Source organism: Heptranchias perlo, chromosome 35 (genome assembly GCF_035084215.1).
Source record: "Heptranchias perlo isolate sHepPer1 chromosome 35, sHepPer1.hap1, whole genome shotgun sequence".
NCBI classification, from domain to species: domain Eukaryota; kingdom Metazoa; phylum Chordata; class Chondrichthyes; order Hexanchiformes; family Hexanchidae; genus Heptranchias; species Heptranchias perlo.
The window spans coordinates 16,538,548-16,556,732 of NC_090359.1; the positions used below are offsets into that span (position 1 = coordinate 16,538,548).

Consider the following 18,185-nt stretch of genomic DNA (forward strand, 5'->3'; position numbering starts at 1 on the left):
ATGGCAACTTTCCGCCTTCGGTCGCTGCGGCGATACCTGTACGTTGAGCGTCTTCTTAGATGGCGTGCGCTGGCGACGTACTTTTTCCGCCAGGTGCACGGCCTGAACTACGACACGCAGCTCCTGTTCGTCTCGCTGCTGGGCGGCCGCACGTCTTTGCGGGAGCTGCCTGTCTTTTACCAGGATCTGCTCAGGGTCTGGAACATGGTCGCCTCCGGCCGGTGCTCTCGCCCGTCAGGGGTAGCGGCCGTCCTGCAGGAGCCGCTGCTCGGGAATCCGTTCCTCTGCGATGTTGGCTTCGGCCGCTCGCGGCTGGCGAAGCAGATGGCCGTGGCCGGTCGGGTAACCAGAGTCAGGGACGTCCTGGATGGCGGAGGGTCGGGTTGGCTCGAGCCATGGGCGCTTGCCGCACGGATGTCCTCGTGGCGTGCCGGGGACGCGGCCGCCGCCATCCGGGCGTTGAAATCGGCGCTCGGCCCTGACTCCACTCGGGGTGTGGAGGCGGCTCAAGCGTGCGGAGCCATCCCGTCCGACCTGACCCCCGTTCGGACAGAATTCCTCATCGGCGCCAGGCCCCGAAACCTCCCTCGGAGGGCTGCGCCTCACAACTTGAGTCGTCTCTCGGAAATTCCCTCCGTGCCGTTTCACACCGCGCGGAGGGATTTCCTGTACGGGCTGCTCCTGCACACTCTCCACTTCCTCGCCCTCGTCTCTCGCCCGGACACGCCCTGGCGTGCCATCCTGCCGTCCGGCGGAGACGGGGGTCCCCAGTGGGGGGCTCTCTACTCAGGGATCCTCCCGTGTTCCATCGGGGATCTGGGGTGGAGGGTGTTGCACGGAGCAGTGGCGTGCAACAGGCGTTTACGCCATTTTACGGACTCCCAGGCCGCCTGCAATTTCTGCGGCCTGGAGGAGTCCGTGTTTCATTTGTGCACTGGGTGTGCGCGACTGCAGCCCCTGTTCGATTATTTGGAGGGGCTGCTCCTCAGGTTCTGGCTGCATTTCAGACCCACGCTCCTGATCTTTGGCCGCCCGGTGAGGAGGGGGGCGGGCAGGTCGGTGGACGTTCTCGTGGGCCTGCTCCTGGGCCTGTCCAAGGTGGCCATCCACAGGTCTAGGATGATCGTGGTCCGTGGGGGCGGTCGCTCGGCCTGTCTGCCTCTCTTCCGCGGGTTGCTCCGCGCCCGGGTGGCCCTGGAGATGGAGCACGCGGTGTCTGCCGGTACGCTCGAGGCTTTCCGCGGCCGGTGGGCACCGCAGGGGCTGGAGTGCATCCTGGACGAGGAGAATAAAATTTTAATTTGAACACTTGGTTTTGGTTTATTTGGTTTTTAGTATTTAAGCACAGCCCACACCCCCTTCTTATAAAAGGGGGGCCTAATTTTAAAAAAAAAGAGAAAAAAAAAAGAAAAAAAAAAAGAGTTGATCAGGAAAATTAAAATTCTTATTTGACTCTGGTTATTGATTTGTATTAAAAATAAAGTTGTCATCCTAAACCTACCCCCAGCCAAAGGGGCTTAAATAAAATCAAAAGCAAAAGAAATATCTAAATAAACCCGTTTAGGAGACACTGGGTTTGCCCTCGTGTCATCAACCCAAAATAAAGGATATCGAACAAAGGGGCACAACTAATAAACACCAAAATCAAACAAAAGACAAAGAAAACTTAGCAAATTAACTCATAATATTATTGGCAGTGTCTACCATACACTCCAGTCCCTGCTGTGCCCATCGGTCGTGGAAGGCCTCAAGTGTACCTGCAGACAACGCGTGCTCCTTCTCCAGGGCCACCCAGGCATGGAGAAAGCCACGGCAGAGAGGTTCGCAGCCAGAGCGACAGCCCCCATGGGCCATATCCAACCTGGACCCGTGGCTGGTCACCTTGGCCAGGCCCAGGAGCAGACTCATGAGGAGGTCCTCCGACTTGCCTCCCCCACTCCGCACCGGGCAGCTAAAGATCAGGAGCGCAGGACTGAAGTGCAAAATTCAATTAACTGTGATGCTGAGACAATATTCAAAGCAATCAAGTAGCCTTGAGTGAATTTGCAAACCAACCATTGGACAGAGAAATGGAAATTCCATCCCATGGATGGTGGGAATCGCCCCCAGTTCTAATATAGAGAATGGGTGTGTCTGAGGATTGGCAGCATGGGGGCATCAACTGGGCAAAGCATTGTGGGATGTGTCATTTTTAGTTTTGATTCTCATGAAATGTTGTTTGGTAAAATTCAGGATATTCAGCGAGAATGAGAGGGAGTGAAGATTACTGAATGCAATGTCACCCACACAAACATCTCCATTTGTGTCAGCTGTGGCTCAGTGGCAGCACTCTCACCTCAGAGTCAGAAGGTTGTGGGTTCAAGTCCCACTCCAGGGACTGGAGTACAAAGTCTAGACTGATACTTCAATGCAACACTGAGGGAGTGCTGCACTGTCAGACATAAAAACATAAGAAATAGGAGCAGGAGTAGGCCATATGGCCCCTCGAGCCTGTTCCGCCATTCAATCAGATCATGGCTGATCATCGACCTCAAATCCACTTTCCTGCCCAATACCCATATCCCTTGATTTCCCCTTGAGTTCAAACATCTATCTGTCTCAGCCTTGAACATACTCAACAACTCAGCTTCCATGGCCCTCTGGGGTAGAGAATTCCAAAGATTCACAACTCTCTGAGTGAAGAAATTCCTCCTTGTCTCACTCTGAACGGCCGACCCCTTATACTGCGACTATGCCCCCTAGTTCTAGACTCTCCAACCAGGGAAAACAATCTCTCAGGCCTGTCAAGCCCCCACAGAACCTTATATGTTTCAATGAGATCATCTCTCATTCTTCCAAACTCTAGAGAGTTTGGGCCCATTCTACTCAACCTCTCCTCAGAGGACAACCCTCTCATCACAGGAAATAATTGAGTGAACCTTCACCTCGAAGGCAAGTATATCCTTCCTTAGATAAGGAGACCAAAACTGTACGTCGTCCTCCAGGTGAGGTCTCACCAAAGCCCTGTATAACTGTAGTAAGACTTCCTTAGTCTTGCACTCCAACCCCCTTGCAATAAAGGCCAACATGCCAATTGCTTGCTGTACCTGCATGCTAACTTTTTGTATTTCTTTGTACGAGGACACCCAACATTTCTCTGAACACCAACATTTACTAGTTTCTCACCATTTAAAAAATATTCTGTTTCTCTATTCTTCCTACCAAAGTGAATAACCTCATATTTCCCCACATCAGATGTGCCATCTTTCAGATGAGACATTATACTGAGGCCCTCTCTGCTCTCTCAGTTGCCTGTAAAAGATCCCATGGCACTAATTTGAGGAAGAGCAGGGGAATTCTCTCCAGTGGCCAATATTTATCCCTCAACCTACATCACTAAAGCAGATTATCTGGTCATTATCACATTGCTGTTTGTGGAACCTTGCTGTGCAAAATTTGGCTGCCCCGTTCCCAACATTACAACAGTGACTCGACTTCAAAAGTACTTCATTGGCTGTGAAGCACTTTGGGGCGTCCTGAGGTTGTTAAAGGTGCTATAGAAATGGGAGTCTTTCTTTCTTTCTATTTTCTCCATCGTGTTCCTTTTATGATCAGCGTTCAATGAGGCTAAAGAATATTTAAATCTGATTGAAATGAGACTCTGATGTTCTCTAACAGTCTGGCTCATCACATTGGTGTTTCTCTGAGATCCAAAGTCTTGACAGCTGGTTTCATTGCAAAATGGTTGAGGTTTTCAGTCCTGGATTATGTGATGAGATATGTTGCCTTGGAATAAAACTTTTTTTTTTAGATGGGCTGGAGGGGATGGAAGTGATTCACAGCTGGAGCCACCAATCATTGTACAAACACTAGTCTTTTGGGAGATGCAACCCATGAGCATCGTTGACCCACATGAACTGGAAATATAGCTGGTATTTATACCTGTATTGGCCAGAAAGGATCCAAGATGTAGCGAATGACCTGCAGTCATGCAGAGCTTCGACCAAATGGATGGACACCACAAGTTCATCCTCAACAGCCAGGCAGGTGCACACCAGAGACTTCAATTAAGTCCTTTGATTCTTGGCTCTGCGAGTACTTGATTTATGCTTTGCACAGGACCTTTAAATTATGTATGGAATACTTGTAGGGAGTCTACCTACAAAGAAGCAGAGCTCTGCCTCGTTGTAGGCAGACTGTAGGAAACATCAGTCGGGTACGGGGTGATTATTAACCTAATAGTCTGTATGGTGTGAACAGTTAACCAGCGTTAGCCCAGTTGAAATCTGTGGAGGGAATACTTGCAGCTGATGCACATGGAAGTTCAGCACATTAAAGACTGGTTTGTCTGAACAATGAAGCCATCAAACCCACCAGCAAACTCGGTTGCTGCTCAGCAACATATGAAATGTTTAATATGACATCATATACTTCTAACATATCCAGACAGTTAAAAAGTTTTTTTGGGGTTCACAAAACTGCAATCCTCTACTACATTCTTAACTTCAGTTGTAAATTCTGGATAATTACAGCTATTGCATCCAGAGTCTTTGAATCCACTCCTAAGTGTGAAGGAGACAAAGGGAGAGCTGGTAGGATTTGGAAAGGATGATAGATTTATGGAGGAGCGATTGTATTGACTTTATGAATTGATGGATGAGTGGTGTGGAACAACAAAAAAGTTACAATATCTAATATTTTGTTACATCAAAGACAACACACAACACCAGTGACAACAGTAACTTCTATTACAGCATTGCTCTTTACTTCTGCTTTCAACACAATCATTCAAATGCATGAATGAAATTTGCATTCAAGGTTTACACAGAATTGAAATTTGACCTTCAACACGTGGCCCTGAACATCTAATTCTTCAGAATTACTCCAAAAGGGAAGAAAAACAACTCAGAAATGAACCCGACACTGGAGCTGTTAAATGTCATTAATCTGAAAAAGCTACTACTCAATTTAAGAGACAAAACCCAGTGCAATGTTAGAAACAGTTTATTTCCAGTTAATGACAATTACACATCAAGGGTCCAGATCTCACCTCTTTGTAGAAAGTCAAAAGCTATCAATCCTACAGGATGGGGGTCTGACTAGACTATAAACAGGAGTACTAAACACAATAGGCTTTATCCCTGCAGTCAGTTTAATCACTCTCCCCCAATGTGTGCTTGTCAAACAGGTACACTCCCATGCCATTCTCAGGGGCTCCCAGTCTCTTCAGGTTGGTGATGTGATCTCCAAGCTTCTTGATCATCTTCACTTGTTGATCCAAGTAGTGGGTCTCCAGGAAGTCTCACAACTGGAAGAAAAGATGGAGAATAGTTATGTCCAGCAGGAGATATCGTGGAACATCTAAGTTTCCCCTCGAGCGTTTGGATTTTAATCCTCTTGGTCTGGAGGATTGGCAAGTGTTGCACTTCAGATTGATGCATTTTTTGCATCATTGGAGCAAACTTACTGTACAGTAAGTGCTTAGATCCTGGGGTCACTGGGACACACTTACTGCTAATGTACACAATAGGCCAACTTGCCTGTCTCCCCCCTCCCCAAAAAATTCCAAGAAAGACACAAACAAACAAACCGATTAGGAATGAAGATCTTTTGAATAGGCTCAAGGACAGCAAGGTTCCTCCATCTCTAACTTACCCAAAAGCCCACATTAACAGCATTAGGAACTTACATGAGGGTCTGTCCTCAGTGGACAGTTTGTGCAGATCCAGCAGACTCTGGTTCACATCCTTCTCCATCTGCAGAGCTCTCTGCATCGCCTCCAGACCATTGCTCCACTCATCCTGCTCTGGCTTCTGAAAAGGAAGTCTCAGCCAGTTCACTTAATGGATTAAACAAACGAACAATACACCAGAAAGCATTGAAGGAAAATAGGGTGGAAAAAGTAAAAGTCCATGTTACCATGAACCAATTGTGTTAAGAATATAGAATTACTGAATTAAGCCATCACAACCACAAGAGTCAAATTAATGACAATTAGTATCGATGCATTTAAAGGGGAGCTCGACATGTACATGAGTGCAAAAGAAATAGAAAGATATGCTGATCACATTCGATCAAGTAAAGTGGGAGGAGGCTTTTCTGGAGCATGGACATAAACATAGACCAGTTGGACCAAATGACCTGTTTCTGTGAAGCAAATTCCATATAAATTGGAACAAGCAAAGTGGTGCCATGTAAAAGACCACTTGTTTGCTGAACCCAACCTGGATATCCTCCAAGATGATTCTGGAATTTCAGCAATTTCTCAGCATCCTCATGTTTCTCCTGTGACTGCTCCTTGAAGAACTTGACAAAGTGATGCAGGGCAACATCATCCCGGTCAAAGTAATAGGACTGTGGAGAGATCAAAAGTAGTTGGATATCTCAAAGACCAATCATGGGTATTGTACATGAAGCCAACTTCAATATTTTGCTTTCTGGCTCACTCAACTGGTCTGCAGATTGTTATGAAAACTAGCACAGGCCAACTTGCTTCACTAATCTGGTAAAGATGGTGGATAATTTCATTCCCAGCAATTGGGAAGCTAGCCAATGGAAAATAATCACCAATTCAGCTTTAATTCAAATTTTACTTGAATATGCTCACAAATCAATACTTGCTTAACTTGAAATTATGACACTCAATAGTATATCTGGAAATTAGTGAAGGACCAATAATAACATTCCTTTCACCAGGATCATGCCCCCATTGAATGCAGTGTATTCCAAAAGTAAATTGGAAGAAGCTCAGAGCCCAGGAACGTGAGTCAGAGATTGAAGAAACTCAGCCTAGAGTACAATTACTGTAAGGAACAGGGAGACAGTTTGTTTATAACAATTCAATTTAACTTGCACAATTACAGGTTTCAAAAATACACCCACTGTACATAGATTGAGGGATTGAATAGGGTCCAAAAAAAAGACTCACTATGGAGAGATAAACATAGGAGGAATAGAGCTCCATATTGATCTGCTTGTTGACACCATCCTCACTCCTTGTGATAGTTCTAACACACCTGGGAATCCATTCTAACTGTCTAAGAATGTATTTTAACTAGCTGAACCAGGCTAACGTCTTCCCAAACTCTTTTTTTTTCTTATTTTTCTTTTTCCTATTTGGCCGCCCTTTTATAAGAAGGGGGGGTGTGGGGTGTGCTTAAATACTAAAAACCCAAACAAACCAAAACCAAGTGTTCAAATTAAAACTTTATTATCCTCGTCCAGGATGCACTCCAGCCCCTGCAGTGCCCCCCGGTCGCGGAAAGCCTCGAGCGTACCGGCAGACACCGCGTGCTCCATCTCTTTTTTTTTCTTTTTTTTTTGCTTTTGATTTTATTTAAGCCCCTTTGGCTGGGGGTCGGTTTAGGATGACAACTTTATTTGTAATACAAATCAATAACCAGAGTCAAATAAGAATTTTAATTTTCCTGATCAACTCTGTTCTTTTTTTTTCTTTTTTTGCAAAGCTTTTTTTTTGTGTATTAGGCCCCCCTTTTATAAGAAGGGGGGGTGTGGGGTGTGCTTAAATACTAAAACCAAACAAACCAAAACCAAGTGTTCAAATTAAAATTTTATTCTCCTCGTCCAGGATGCACTCCAGCCCCTGCGGTGCCCCCCGGTCGCGGAAAGCCTCGAGCGTACCGGCAGACACCGCGTGCTCCATCTCCAGGGCCACCCGGGCGCGGAGCATTCCCAAACTCTTCTATTTATATGTCTGGGGACAGCCTGCCTGTAATACAAGGCGTGGCATTCCCGATGATGAGTAAAAACTCACACTAGCCATTCAGAGCTCTACGCCCACTGAGGACACCAATCAAGAAAGAGGCGTAGTCGAGATTGTATTTAAGGCCAATCAGAACATTTTTTTTTCAATTAAGTAGATTTGTTTTGAATCAGGTTGACTTTTTTTGTATGTTTCGATCCCCTTTTATGAGATTGAGGGAGGGAGGTTCAGGATGTAACTTTATTTTTTTTTTAAAAATCCAAAAACTAAATGATAACAGAGTCAAATAATAATTTTAATTTTTTTTATGGGCAGTCAGCTTTTTTTGTGTGTTTTAGGCCCCCCTTTTATAAGAAGGGGGGGTTAGGGTGTGTTCATGTGCAGTAAATCCAAAAAAAAAAAGTGTCAAATTAGAATTTTATTATCTCGGTCCAGGATGCACTCCAATCCCTGCGGTGCCCATCCGTCGCGGAAAGCCTCAAATGTACCGGCAGACACCGCGTGCTCCCTCTCCAGGGCCATCGCGGTGCGAAGAATGCTGCGGAAGAGAGGCAGACGGTCGGAGCGACCGTCCCCATGGGCCGGGTCGAGCCTGGACCTGTAGATGACCACTTTGGACAGGCCTAGGGCCAGACCCATGAGAATGTCCTCCGACTTGCCTGCGCCCCCCACCCCCAAACTCCCCACTCCCCTCAACGGGTGGCCAAAGATCAGGAGCGTGGGACTGAAGTCCTCGTGGGTCTGGTCCTGGGCCTGTCCAAGGTGGCCATCTACAGGTCCAGGCTAGACATGGCCTATGGGGGGGGGGGCGGTCGCTCCGACTGTCTGTCTCTCTTCCGCAGCATTCTCCGTGCCCGGGTGGCCCTGGAGAAGGAGCACGGAGTGTCTGCCGTTATGTTTGAGACCGGGGACTGGAGTGGATAGTTGATTACGACAGTGACATTTTGGTTTAATTCGGTTTCATTGCTATGATTGGGTGTGCCACAAGAAAAAATTCTTACAGCACTTGAATAGGTTTTCGGGGTTCCTGACACTGGGGCTCAAAGACCCATTAGAAAAAAAGAGAAACTCAGTGTCTCCTTCTTGTTCAATTAAAAGAGTAACATTGAGACAATGGCACCGAGGGACTGGATAGCATGCTCGTAGTGGAAGGAATATTTTTTATTGAAGAGAGTGACTCAGGCTGACTGAAGCACAGGGACATGGACACACAGGCTGCAGACTGCACAGTGTTACAAGGGGACATGGGAATGGGTGGGATTCTGGGGAATGGGGGAGATGGGGAGAAAAGAACAGAACAAATGAGGAGCAGGGGGAGAAATCATTCGAAAGAGAGGTTAAAAAACAGACAGGTCACAGAATAAAAACAAACAGCAGGTTAAAATGAAGTGAAGAAACTTATGAAATAGAACAAGAGAAGTGATTGAATGAAAGGAGGATCCTGAAGATATTGGGTTTTTGTGTGTTTTTCCTTTTTTTTTGGTGTTCTTAGGCCCCCCCTACTTTTTTCAGGGGGAGGGGTGAGGGTTTTTTTCCGTTCGTGTGATGAGAAAGCAGCTATTTGATTGGCTGCCAAACATTTATCATCAGTGATGTCACATCCTGTAGTTAAAGATGGGTTGGGTCTGAAAGAATAAATATAGCAGCTTAGGTTTGAGGTCCTTATGTTCATATTGTTTATAGTCAGTTGCTGGTCTATTAAAAAAAAAGTAGTTTGGATGGCTTCTCAAGTGTGTCAGAATTACCACAAGGAGTGTGAGGATGGTGTCAACAAGCAGATAAATATGGAGCTCTATTCCTCCTATGTTTATCTTTCTATGGTGAGCTTTGGGTTTCTTTGGGTATTTTGTCTTATCAACTAATGTAGACTTACTGAATTCTAGTGAATTAACCTTTTAAATTCAGTAAAATAATTGAATTTGCTGTTCTAATATTTCTTTTAAGTATCTTTATAGTTGTGATGTTTCATTATCCTTTCAAATGGATTGTCTGGGTCCTTTTTTATATAGTTTCCATGTTGGAGTTTACATTGAGACCGTGAAATGCATTCCCCACCCCCCAAAAAAATCCTATTCAGTACATTGGCCAGTGAGTGTCTTTTGAGTTACAGGTGACTTGCCCATAGTTGGGGTCTTTGAAACACCTGTGGTGAAATCTTCAGTCAAAACACAAATCCATGGGCATTCTTAGCCATAGCTACATACTCTTGATCTTGTAACCTGTCTTTTCCAGCCAAAAGCTTAATTGAACTTCTCAAAGTTTCTAAAATCAAATTGGGAATTTTCAAAATGGGTGGAGTTTCTTGCTTAATGAAGGGAGTTTTGTTCAGGTTTGGGATGGAGTGTAACCCTTGTCTGTACAATAGCAAGAAACTTGTAATTGATGGAATGTATAGAACACAGTGGAGAAATGTGTGCCTTTTTTAATCAAGTAAGGCTGACATTGGGTTGCTCTCTGTTGTTATCAGGAAAGTGCCCAATTGCTACATAGCAATGAACATAAAGCCTAATTTGAGCAAAAGGAAATTTATATCTCACTCTTCACTGGTGCCTACTGGTCATGGCCTCAAATGAGTGTACTGGTGGACACTGCATGCTCCCTCTCCTGGACCACATGGGACTGGGCAAGACCATGAACGAAGCAGGTCAGCCCTCCTTGGGCTGTGCTGATCCTTGACATGTGAATAGGGGGTGGGGGTTTGTGGTGAGTTCAGATTATTTATTTGGAAAAGTTTTTCAGATGTCAAATGTACATCTAAATTTTCCCTAATTTAGTGATCTGAACTAATTTGAGTTTTATCCTCTCTCATTGTTTGTCTCTGTTACAACTTATTTTCTTGGAATGTCACAAGTTCTGATCTAGTACACAGACCCTCTAAAAGGAGGAGACTCATTGCATGAGTTAATTGACTAATTGTGCACCCTGGTCTTTCTGAATCACTTGTGGTGGAACAGGTAGCTTTTGGCACCTTGGTCACAGTATCCAACACTGAAGGAGGACCTGTCATATGACTTCCTGGTTAATGCTTTGTATAAATTGAGATGTGGGCAGGAGGTACCTGAATGGCCAAGTAGCTCAAGCTTGGGTTTAAGTTGAGTTGCTCAGTGTGGTCAAAGACTGAGGTGATTCCATTCTCCACTGGCCACCTGTTGTCTACTTTCACCAGGTGAACTGAGTTAGGAAATATGAGTACTCTTTAAAAATGATCAAACTCCTTGGTTCCCTGATCCATGGTGAAATCACTGTACTGATGTTTGTTCTCTATCTTAATTTGGTATGATTGTTTAATTGACTCTTGTGCCTACAGTCCTATTACTTTGACCGGGATGATGTTGCCCTGCGTCACTTTGCTGAGTTCTTCAAGGAGCAGTCACATGAGGAACGGGAGCACGCTGAGAAACTGCTGAAATTCCAGAATCAGCGTGGAGGCCGAATCATCTTGGAGGACATCAAGGTTTGTTCATAGAATCAGGCCATTTGGCTCATAGTGTCTGTGCTGGCTCTTTGAAAGAATATCCAATTAGTCCCTCGTGCCCTGCTCTTTCCCCATAGAGCTGTAAATTATTCCTTTTCATGATTCTATACATAAAAATCTGTTCTGACAGTTGCTATTGAATCAGCTTCCCATTCAGGCATTTCATTCCAGACTGTAACAATTCACTGTTTATATATGAAATCTCTATCTTCCCTCTGGTTCTTTTGCCCATTATCTTCAATGTGTGTCCTCTGGTTAATGACCCACCTGCCAGTTGTTGAGTTCATGACTGGACCAAATATAATTTATTGAGGCTTATTTTCATATTGAATGATTGGTCCCCAGTGCAGCCTCTATCCAGCTTTCAGAATGTGGAAAATTTCTCCACAGCAGAGAAGATGTTTTCTCATTAATGAGCCACATGTTCTACATTATAACTGAACAGAGTACTTGTTGCTAACATCAGGGCAAAAATCAATTTTCTTCCACTCTCCAGTCATCCTCTTGTTTCAGGCTAGTTTGAGATGAATACTGCATGGGATGCAGATGGGAGCTTGAGCATTTTGTGACTTGAAAGACTTCCCTTTTCAGAAGCCAGAGCAGGATGAGTGGGGCAATGGTCTGGAGGCGATGCAGAGAGCTCTGCAGATGGAGAAGGATGTGAACCAGAGTCTGCTGGATCTGCACAAACTGTCCACTGAGAGGACAGACCCTCATGTAAGTCCTTAATGCATCAGTGGCATTTAGCTTTTGGGTTTATTTTTAATTTGGGATTGTGTAATTTAGCACTGTCCTTTAAAATCACATCAGACTGAATGCAGCTCAATACTTTCCATTTCTAAATCTGAGATTTTTTAAATCTACTGAAGGTGAGCATTAAAATCTGTCCTTGAAATCAATCTGTTTCAAGGGTTGAGATATCTTGGGCTTGAAGGGAACCTTCAAATGGATACTGACTTTAGGTGAGGGACTGGGGCATGGCAGCATTTATTTTCAATACCAGTGGCTGGGAGGGCAAGGAGTTAGATCTAGTAGTCTCTTGGCCATATTTTGTAATGAGACCTTGAGTATTCCCCAGTAGGGAAGTGAGATTAAAGGAACCTAATGATTCAAGTAGCTAGCTTGATTTTTATTTTTCCCTTTCCAGTTGTGTGACTTCCTGGAGACCCACTACTTGGATGAACAAGTGAAGATGATCAAGAAGCTTGGAGATCACATCACCAACTTGAAGAGACTGGGAGCCCCTGAGAATGGCATGGGAGTGTACCTGTTTGACAAGCACACCGTGGGGGAGGAGTGACTGGACTGTTGTCCATGTTGCAGATATTCAACTTGTGTATTGAAGTTTTATGTTGCCATCTCTCTGAACTGGGAATGGAATTCAAAGTCTAAGATTAACTTCCAAACATTGTAGTTGAGTGTTCTTGCAGCTGAAATAAAACATTTTGATGTTGAACTGGTTCCTTTTCTTCAGTAATTGAGCACATTCTAACACCAATGCACGTGGCCTTGCGTCAAACAAAAAAACATTCTAAGAAATAGGTTGTCACCGTGATAAAATCTGATTTGTTTGGGCACATGGATGTTTTAACCCCTTCCCCTCCAGAAGGCTTAATTTGGTTTTGTAGCAGCCTAGGATGGCCATCAGGCCAAAATTAGATTTGTACCTAACAGCTTTCAATATTTGGTGTTCTGTAGTAGAGATTAAAGTGTAATCTGATTACAGTAAGACCTCTTCCTCCACATAGGCTTGAATCCCTTTTGGAGAGTGTGCATTTTTTTATTACTATTCGTTCATGGGATGTGGGCATCAATGGTGATTACAGTAGTTAACCTTCTGAATAAACAACCCCACACATTGCTGCTGACTTGTCCATTGTAGGACATGAGGGAAGTGTTCCCTGAAGCAGGTATTCAAATTTAAGTAGTTACAAAAATCCTGGAGCAAAGTAAGACCAAATCTCCAATTGTTCCTGCTAGGGTTACCTGGCTCTTTCCTCCTTCTCTTCAGCCCATCTTTTTCTTCCTGTGCAGAACTTTGGTCCAGCTCCTGCTATTTGTTTCAATCTCAATTTTTATTTTCCAGTCTCTGTTCACCTCATGCACCTTTTATATCCTGGACCCCATAGCCTCTAAAATACTTCCATTTGCTGTTGCAAATCTAAGAGCCCCTCTAAGTTTCCCTTGCTGGATTCTGTTTCATTAAACAGTTCTTGCCCCATTCCCCTCTCCTTGCGAATACAATCTTTGTGTAATCTTATTTGGCCTGGAACCAAATAACACTAGATCCCAATTGCCAAAACTGCCACTTACAAGTCTACTGAAGAGTTGGAGAATAGAGCCATCTAATTAAAGGCTCAACCACCAACTACTTGGTCTGTTTAAAGCTTTAACTGAGTTTGCACCAGTGATGTTCAGGTTATTCTCACACAGGGATCATATGATCAGATCAGTCCATCGACCCCACTTTTCGTTGCTTCATCTTTCCTTCACTAGGTTCCACCTTTGATTTTTTTTTTAGCCTGCTGTTTGTTGTTGATCCGACAGTATTCTGATGTGCTCTGGAACACAAAATATCCACGGGGCCCCATCCTTCCCTGACCGGATTTAGGGAAATATCAGTAACTCCCCTTTCTAATGAGAAAATTCACCACTCGACTCTTTCCACTTGGTGTTTGACTGTCCAAAAAGTACAAGAGATTAATCATTGAAACAAGGGATTACCAAACCCAGGAAATACCAGATAGTCTGTTCACCACTGTCGCTCACTGTATATACAACCAACACTACACACAGTGTTTGCCTCTCACCGCAATCCCTCCCAACACCAAACCGCACCCCCCCCCAAATCCCTTCAGTCAATGGTCCACAGTCTCTTCCCCGTGGAGTGCTCTGCATTTTATTGTTTGTAAAATGTCATGATGACCAAAAAAGAACTCAACATGCCGTGGCCCCCTTCACTTTCCAGCCGATGTGTGTACAGATGCTCACTGACCCTAGAATTGATGGAGTATTGAAGGACTTGTGTTTAACACGTTCATCACACCCACTTTCCATTCGCCTGACTCGCTGTTGGTTGTTGTTCACAGGCTCTGATCTGTTTGGATGTTGCCTCAAACCCGCAGCTACTTGCCAAATAACCAACTCACGGATCCATCCAGAATTATTCAAAGACACTGACCCGCAAACAACAATTAAACCTGTGGTTCTGGATCTTTGAACCGTCACGATCAGTGACCATAACCGATGGGATGGGGGCCGATCCACCAATTGACAATTTGGTCCATTATGGTCAAGTGCCCGGGTGGCCCCGGAGAGGGAGCATGTGGTGTCCACCGTTACGCTTGATGCCTTCCGCGACCGCTGGGCACCGCAGGGTATAGACTGTCTTTCAGACATCAATAATAGAATCCTGATTTAATTGGGAAAGTATCCTGTTGTTTTTGGTGGCACTTGATGCTTATTTTGGTATCTTTTCAGTTTGATTGGACCATCCAATATTAGTGGTGCCCTGAGAGGGCCACTTGTGATGGTTTATGTTTGGTGACCCTGGGGCAACCCAGAGTCTCCCTTATTGGTCCATCAAAGAAAGGTCGATTATGGTCAAGAATATGGTCACTATCAGATTTTTTTTTCTTTGGAGTGTGGGATGGAAGAGCAGCCAAGGTTTTTTTGCTTTTCCTTTTTTTGTGTTTTAGGCCCCCCTTTTATAAGAAGGGGAGGGGGGGTTTGGTTGTGTTTATGTGCAGTAAATCAATAAACCCAAAATAAGTGTCAAATTATAATTTTATTACATCGATCCAGGATGCACTCCAGTCCCTGCGGTGCCCACCGGTCACGGAAACAGATTTTACAGTTTGAGGAAAGTCAAAGCAATTGGATCTTTATTGAATTGTCAGCCAATGATGCTCCTCCTTCAAAGTTCTGACTGGCTCTGGGTGTCATCTCCCCTCCTCCCTTTTCTTGATTGGTGTTCTGAGAGAGGATGTAATTTCTGATTGGGTATTGCCAACTGTCACTCATCATCTAGGCTGCCACGCCCAGGATTAACCAGCAGTATAAATATGGAGCTTTGAGTGGCTGTTTTTCAGTTTCTTGCTTCAATAGAGTTGTTTAGTTTTGTTAAAGTTAATTTAAAGATGGCTTCCCAAGTGTGTCAGAACTATCACAAGGAGTGTGAGGATGGTGTCAACAAGCAGATCAATATGGAGCTCTATTCCTCCTATGTTTATCTTTCTATGGTGAGTTTTGTTTCTTTGACCCCTTCACATTGGAGATTCTAATGTGACATTACAAAATTCTGTTTTCTCCAACTCATCTATTGCCTTTTCTCTAATCTGCACCCCTCCCCCCAATTGATGGATGGTGAGTGTCTTTTTAAAGCTGTAATATAATGTGATTTATTGTACAGTCATTATCAAAATGTCTCCCTCTTCCTTGCAGTAGTTGCACCACATTCTATATCTTAAATCTCAATTGTTCACTTTCCTGGTGTCTGAGCTTTCTATTGAAGTTGTGTTTTGCAGTACACTCTGCATTCAATGCCTGGGATTCATATTTCTTACCCTCTATTCTACATCTCTCCACAGTCTTTCCCCACATTCTCCTTGCAATGGGGGGGGGGGGGTCATAATCTTAAATTAGAGCTAGTCCATTTAGGAGGTAAGTGAGGAAGCACTTTTCCCCTCAAAGGTACTGGAAATCTAGAACTCTCTCCCTTGAAAGTCTGTGGATGTTGGGGATTAATTGGTGCTTTCAAGACTGAAATCTTTTGTTGGGTCAGGGTATTGAAGGATGAGTTGATGTACAGATCCATGTTCTAATTAAATCATTGAGTTGGCTCAAATGGCTGTATGTCCCACTTCTGTTTCCATGCTCTGAACCTTCACTTTTTAAGTACCAGCTTGTCCCTGTCTGTCTTCTCTCTCTGCCTTTGCTCTATTGGTGGTAGGGCCTTCAGCCATTTTGGTCCTCCTCAGTGTAACTGTTAATCCCTTTGCCTTCCTACCTCTGTCTGTCTCTCAAAGCATTCAAATGCTAACAGTTTCTAGTCATGCAACTCTTACTGCTTGGTATCTGTTTCTCCTCTGAAATGCCTTGATGTTTAGTGTTGAAGGTGCTAAGTTAATGCTGTTTGTGGTAGTTGTAGAAAGGGGTTTGTTTCAAATTTCAGTCATGAAAAGGATGTAAGCTTTTATGTTCCTTCACTAATTTCTAGACATATAATTCAGTCTTGGGTGTGAAGATTAAAGTGAAATATTGTGTTGAGCATGTTCAAAGCTGAATTGGTAATTTTCCATTGGCCAGCTTCCCTATTGCTAGGAGTGAGATTATCTCACTACCAGGTTAGTGAAGCAAGTCAGCCTGTGCTAGTTTTCAGAACCATCTGCCTACAAGCTCAGTGAGACTTGAACCCTTGACAGAAAGCAAAATATTGAGGTTGGCTTTATGTACAATACCCATGATGATAATTCTGATACCCAACTACTTTTGATCTCACCAGTCCTATTACTTTGACCGGGATGATGTTGCCCTGCTTCACTTTGCTGAGTTCTTCAAGGAGCAGTCGCATGAGGAATGGGAGCACGCTGAGAAACTGCTGAAATTCCAGAATCAGCGTGGGGGCCGAGTCATCTTGGAGGATATCAAGGTTAGATTTAATGGAGTGGCCTTCTGAATGGCTCCCCTTAAATGGACAATTTTAAATATTTCTAAAGCAATTTGTTCTCATGCACATAATTACATAGAATGTCCAGCACAGAAACAGGACATTTAGCCCAACTGGTCTATGCTGGTGTTTATGCTCCACATGAGCTGCCTCCCACCTTCATCTTGCCCTATCATCACATCCATCTATTACTGTCTCCCTCAGTACTTCTCCTTAAAGACATTTATACTATTTGACTCGTGGTTGTGGTGGTGTAATTCTATATTCTTGGGACAATTGGTTCATGGCAACATGGACATCTGATTGCTTTTCACCCCTATTTTCCTTCAGTACTTTCTTGTGTATTTTGTTTAATCCATTAAGTGAACTGGCTGAGACCTGATTCCCTTTTCAGAAGCCAGAGCAGGATGAGTGGAGCAATGGTCTGGAGGTGATGCAGAGAGCTCTGCAGATGGAGAAGAATGTAAACCAGAGTCTGCTGGATCTGCACAAACTCTCCACTGAGAGGACAGACCCTCATGTAAGTTTTAAATGTGGGCCTTTGGGTAAGTTCGAGGTGGTGGAAATTTACTGTCCTTGAGCCGATTCAAAAGATCTTCATACCCAATAGCTTTGTTGGTGTCATGCTCAAATTTTATTGGGGAGGGGAGACAGGAAAGGGAGATTGCCCTACTGTCTGCATTAGAAGTAAATGTATCTGATCCCAGGATCTAAGCACTTAATAGAGCAAAGTTACTGTATAAAATGCATCAATCTAAAGTGCACCACTTGACTATCCTCCAGACCAAGAAGATTAAAATCCAAACCCTTGGAGAAGCTCAGATCTTCCTCCATCTCTTGCTGGACATAACTATTTCCCATCTTTTCTTCCAGTTGTGTGACTTCCTGGAGACACACTACTTGGATGAACAAGTGAAGATGATCAAGAAGCTTGGAGATCACATCACCAACCTGAAGAGACTGGGAGCCCCTGAGAATGGCATGGGAGTGTACCTGTTTGACAAGCTCACCCTGGGGGAGAGTGATTGAACTGACTGCAGGGATAAAGCTTATTGTTCAGTACTCCTGTTTATAGTCTGAAGAACCCCTATCCTGTAGCAATGGTGACTTTGTACTAAGAGCTGTGAGACCTGGGCTCTTGATGTGAAATGTAATAGTAACTGGAAATAAACTGTTACAGAAGACTGGGTTTTGGCTCCTTGTAAATTGAGTGATTGCTTATTTTTCAGATTAACATAATTCAGCTGTTGTAACAAATTACATTGGGCTATGTATTGGCTTTCGGGTGAGATTCTGCCCATGACATTTTTTCTTCTGGGGTCATATCAATGTAGTGACTT

At 44.1% G+C, this 18,185-nt stretch overlaps 2 protein-coding genes and 1 long non-coding RNA gene across 3 annotated transcripts in view; all 3 read left to right on the forward strand.

Moving 5' to 3' along the window:
- Nucleotides 1-18,185, forward strand: part of LOC137302372 (uncharacterized) — a 126,961-nt gene that overhangs the window by 71,282 nt on the left and 37,494 nt on the right. The window lies entirely within an intron of this gene.
- On the forward strand, nt 9,331-12,615 carry LOC137302139 (ferritin heavy chain A-like). Its single transcript, XM_067971810.1, has 4 exons — nt 9,331-9,522; nt 11,010-11,156; nt 11,769-11,894; nt 12,325-12,615. The coding sequence occupies exons 1-4, from the start codon at nt 9,367-9,369 to the stop codon at nt 12,475-12,477; spliced, it is 582 nt and encodes a 193-aa protein (XP_067827911.1). The 5' UTR covers nt 9,331-9,366; the 3' UTR covers nt 12,478-12,615.
- On the forward strand, nt 15,341-18,034 carry LOC137302140 (ferritin heavy chain B-like). The gene is made up of 4 exons (XM_067971811.1): nt 15,341-15,418; nt 16,681-16,827; nt 17,240-17,365; nt 17,719-18,034. Exons 1-4 carry the CDS (start codon nt 15,383-15,385, stop codon nt 17,872-17,874), a joined length of 465 nt encoding a protein of 154 aa, XP_067827912.1. The 5' UTR covers nt 15,341-15,382; the 3' UTR covers nt 17,875-18,034.

Excerpts from the sequence above, each read along its gene's own strand:
- LOC137302139 (XM_067971810.1), top strand. The coding sequence starts at position 9,367 with ATGTTCATATTGTTTATAGTCAGTTGCTGGTCTATTAAAAAAAAAGTA. Across the intron at positions 9,523-11,009 it reads CCTATGTTTATCTTTCTATG|TCCTATTACTTTGACCGGGA; the intron begins GTGAGCTTTGGG and ends TTGTGCCTACAG. Across the intron at positions 11,157-11,768 it reads TCATCTTGGAGGACATCAAG|AAGCCAGAGCAGGATGAGTG; the intron begins GTTTGTTCATAG and ends TTCCCTTTTCAG.
- LOC137302140 (XM_067971811.1), top strand. The coding sequence starts at position 15,383 with ATGGAGCTCTATTCCTCCTATGTTTATCTTTCTATG. Across the intron at positions 15,419-16,680 it reads CCTATGTTTATCTTTCTATG|TCCTATTACTTTGACCGGGA; the intron begins GTGAGTTTTGTT and ends TGATCTCACCAG. Across the intron at positions 16,828-17,239 it reads TCATCTTGGAGGATATCAAG|AAGCCAGAGCAGGATGAGTG; the intron begins GTTAGATTTAAT and ends TTCCCTTTTCAG.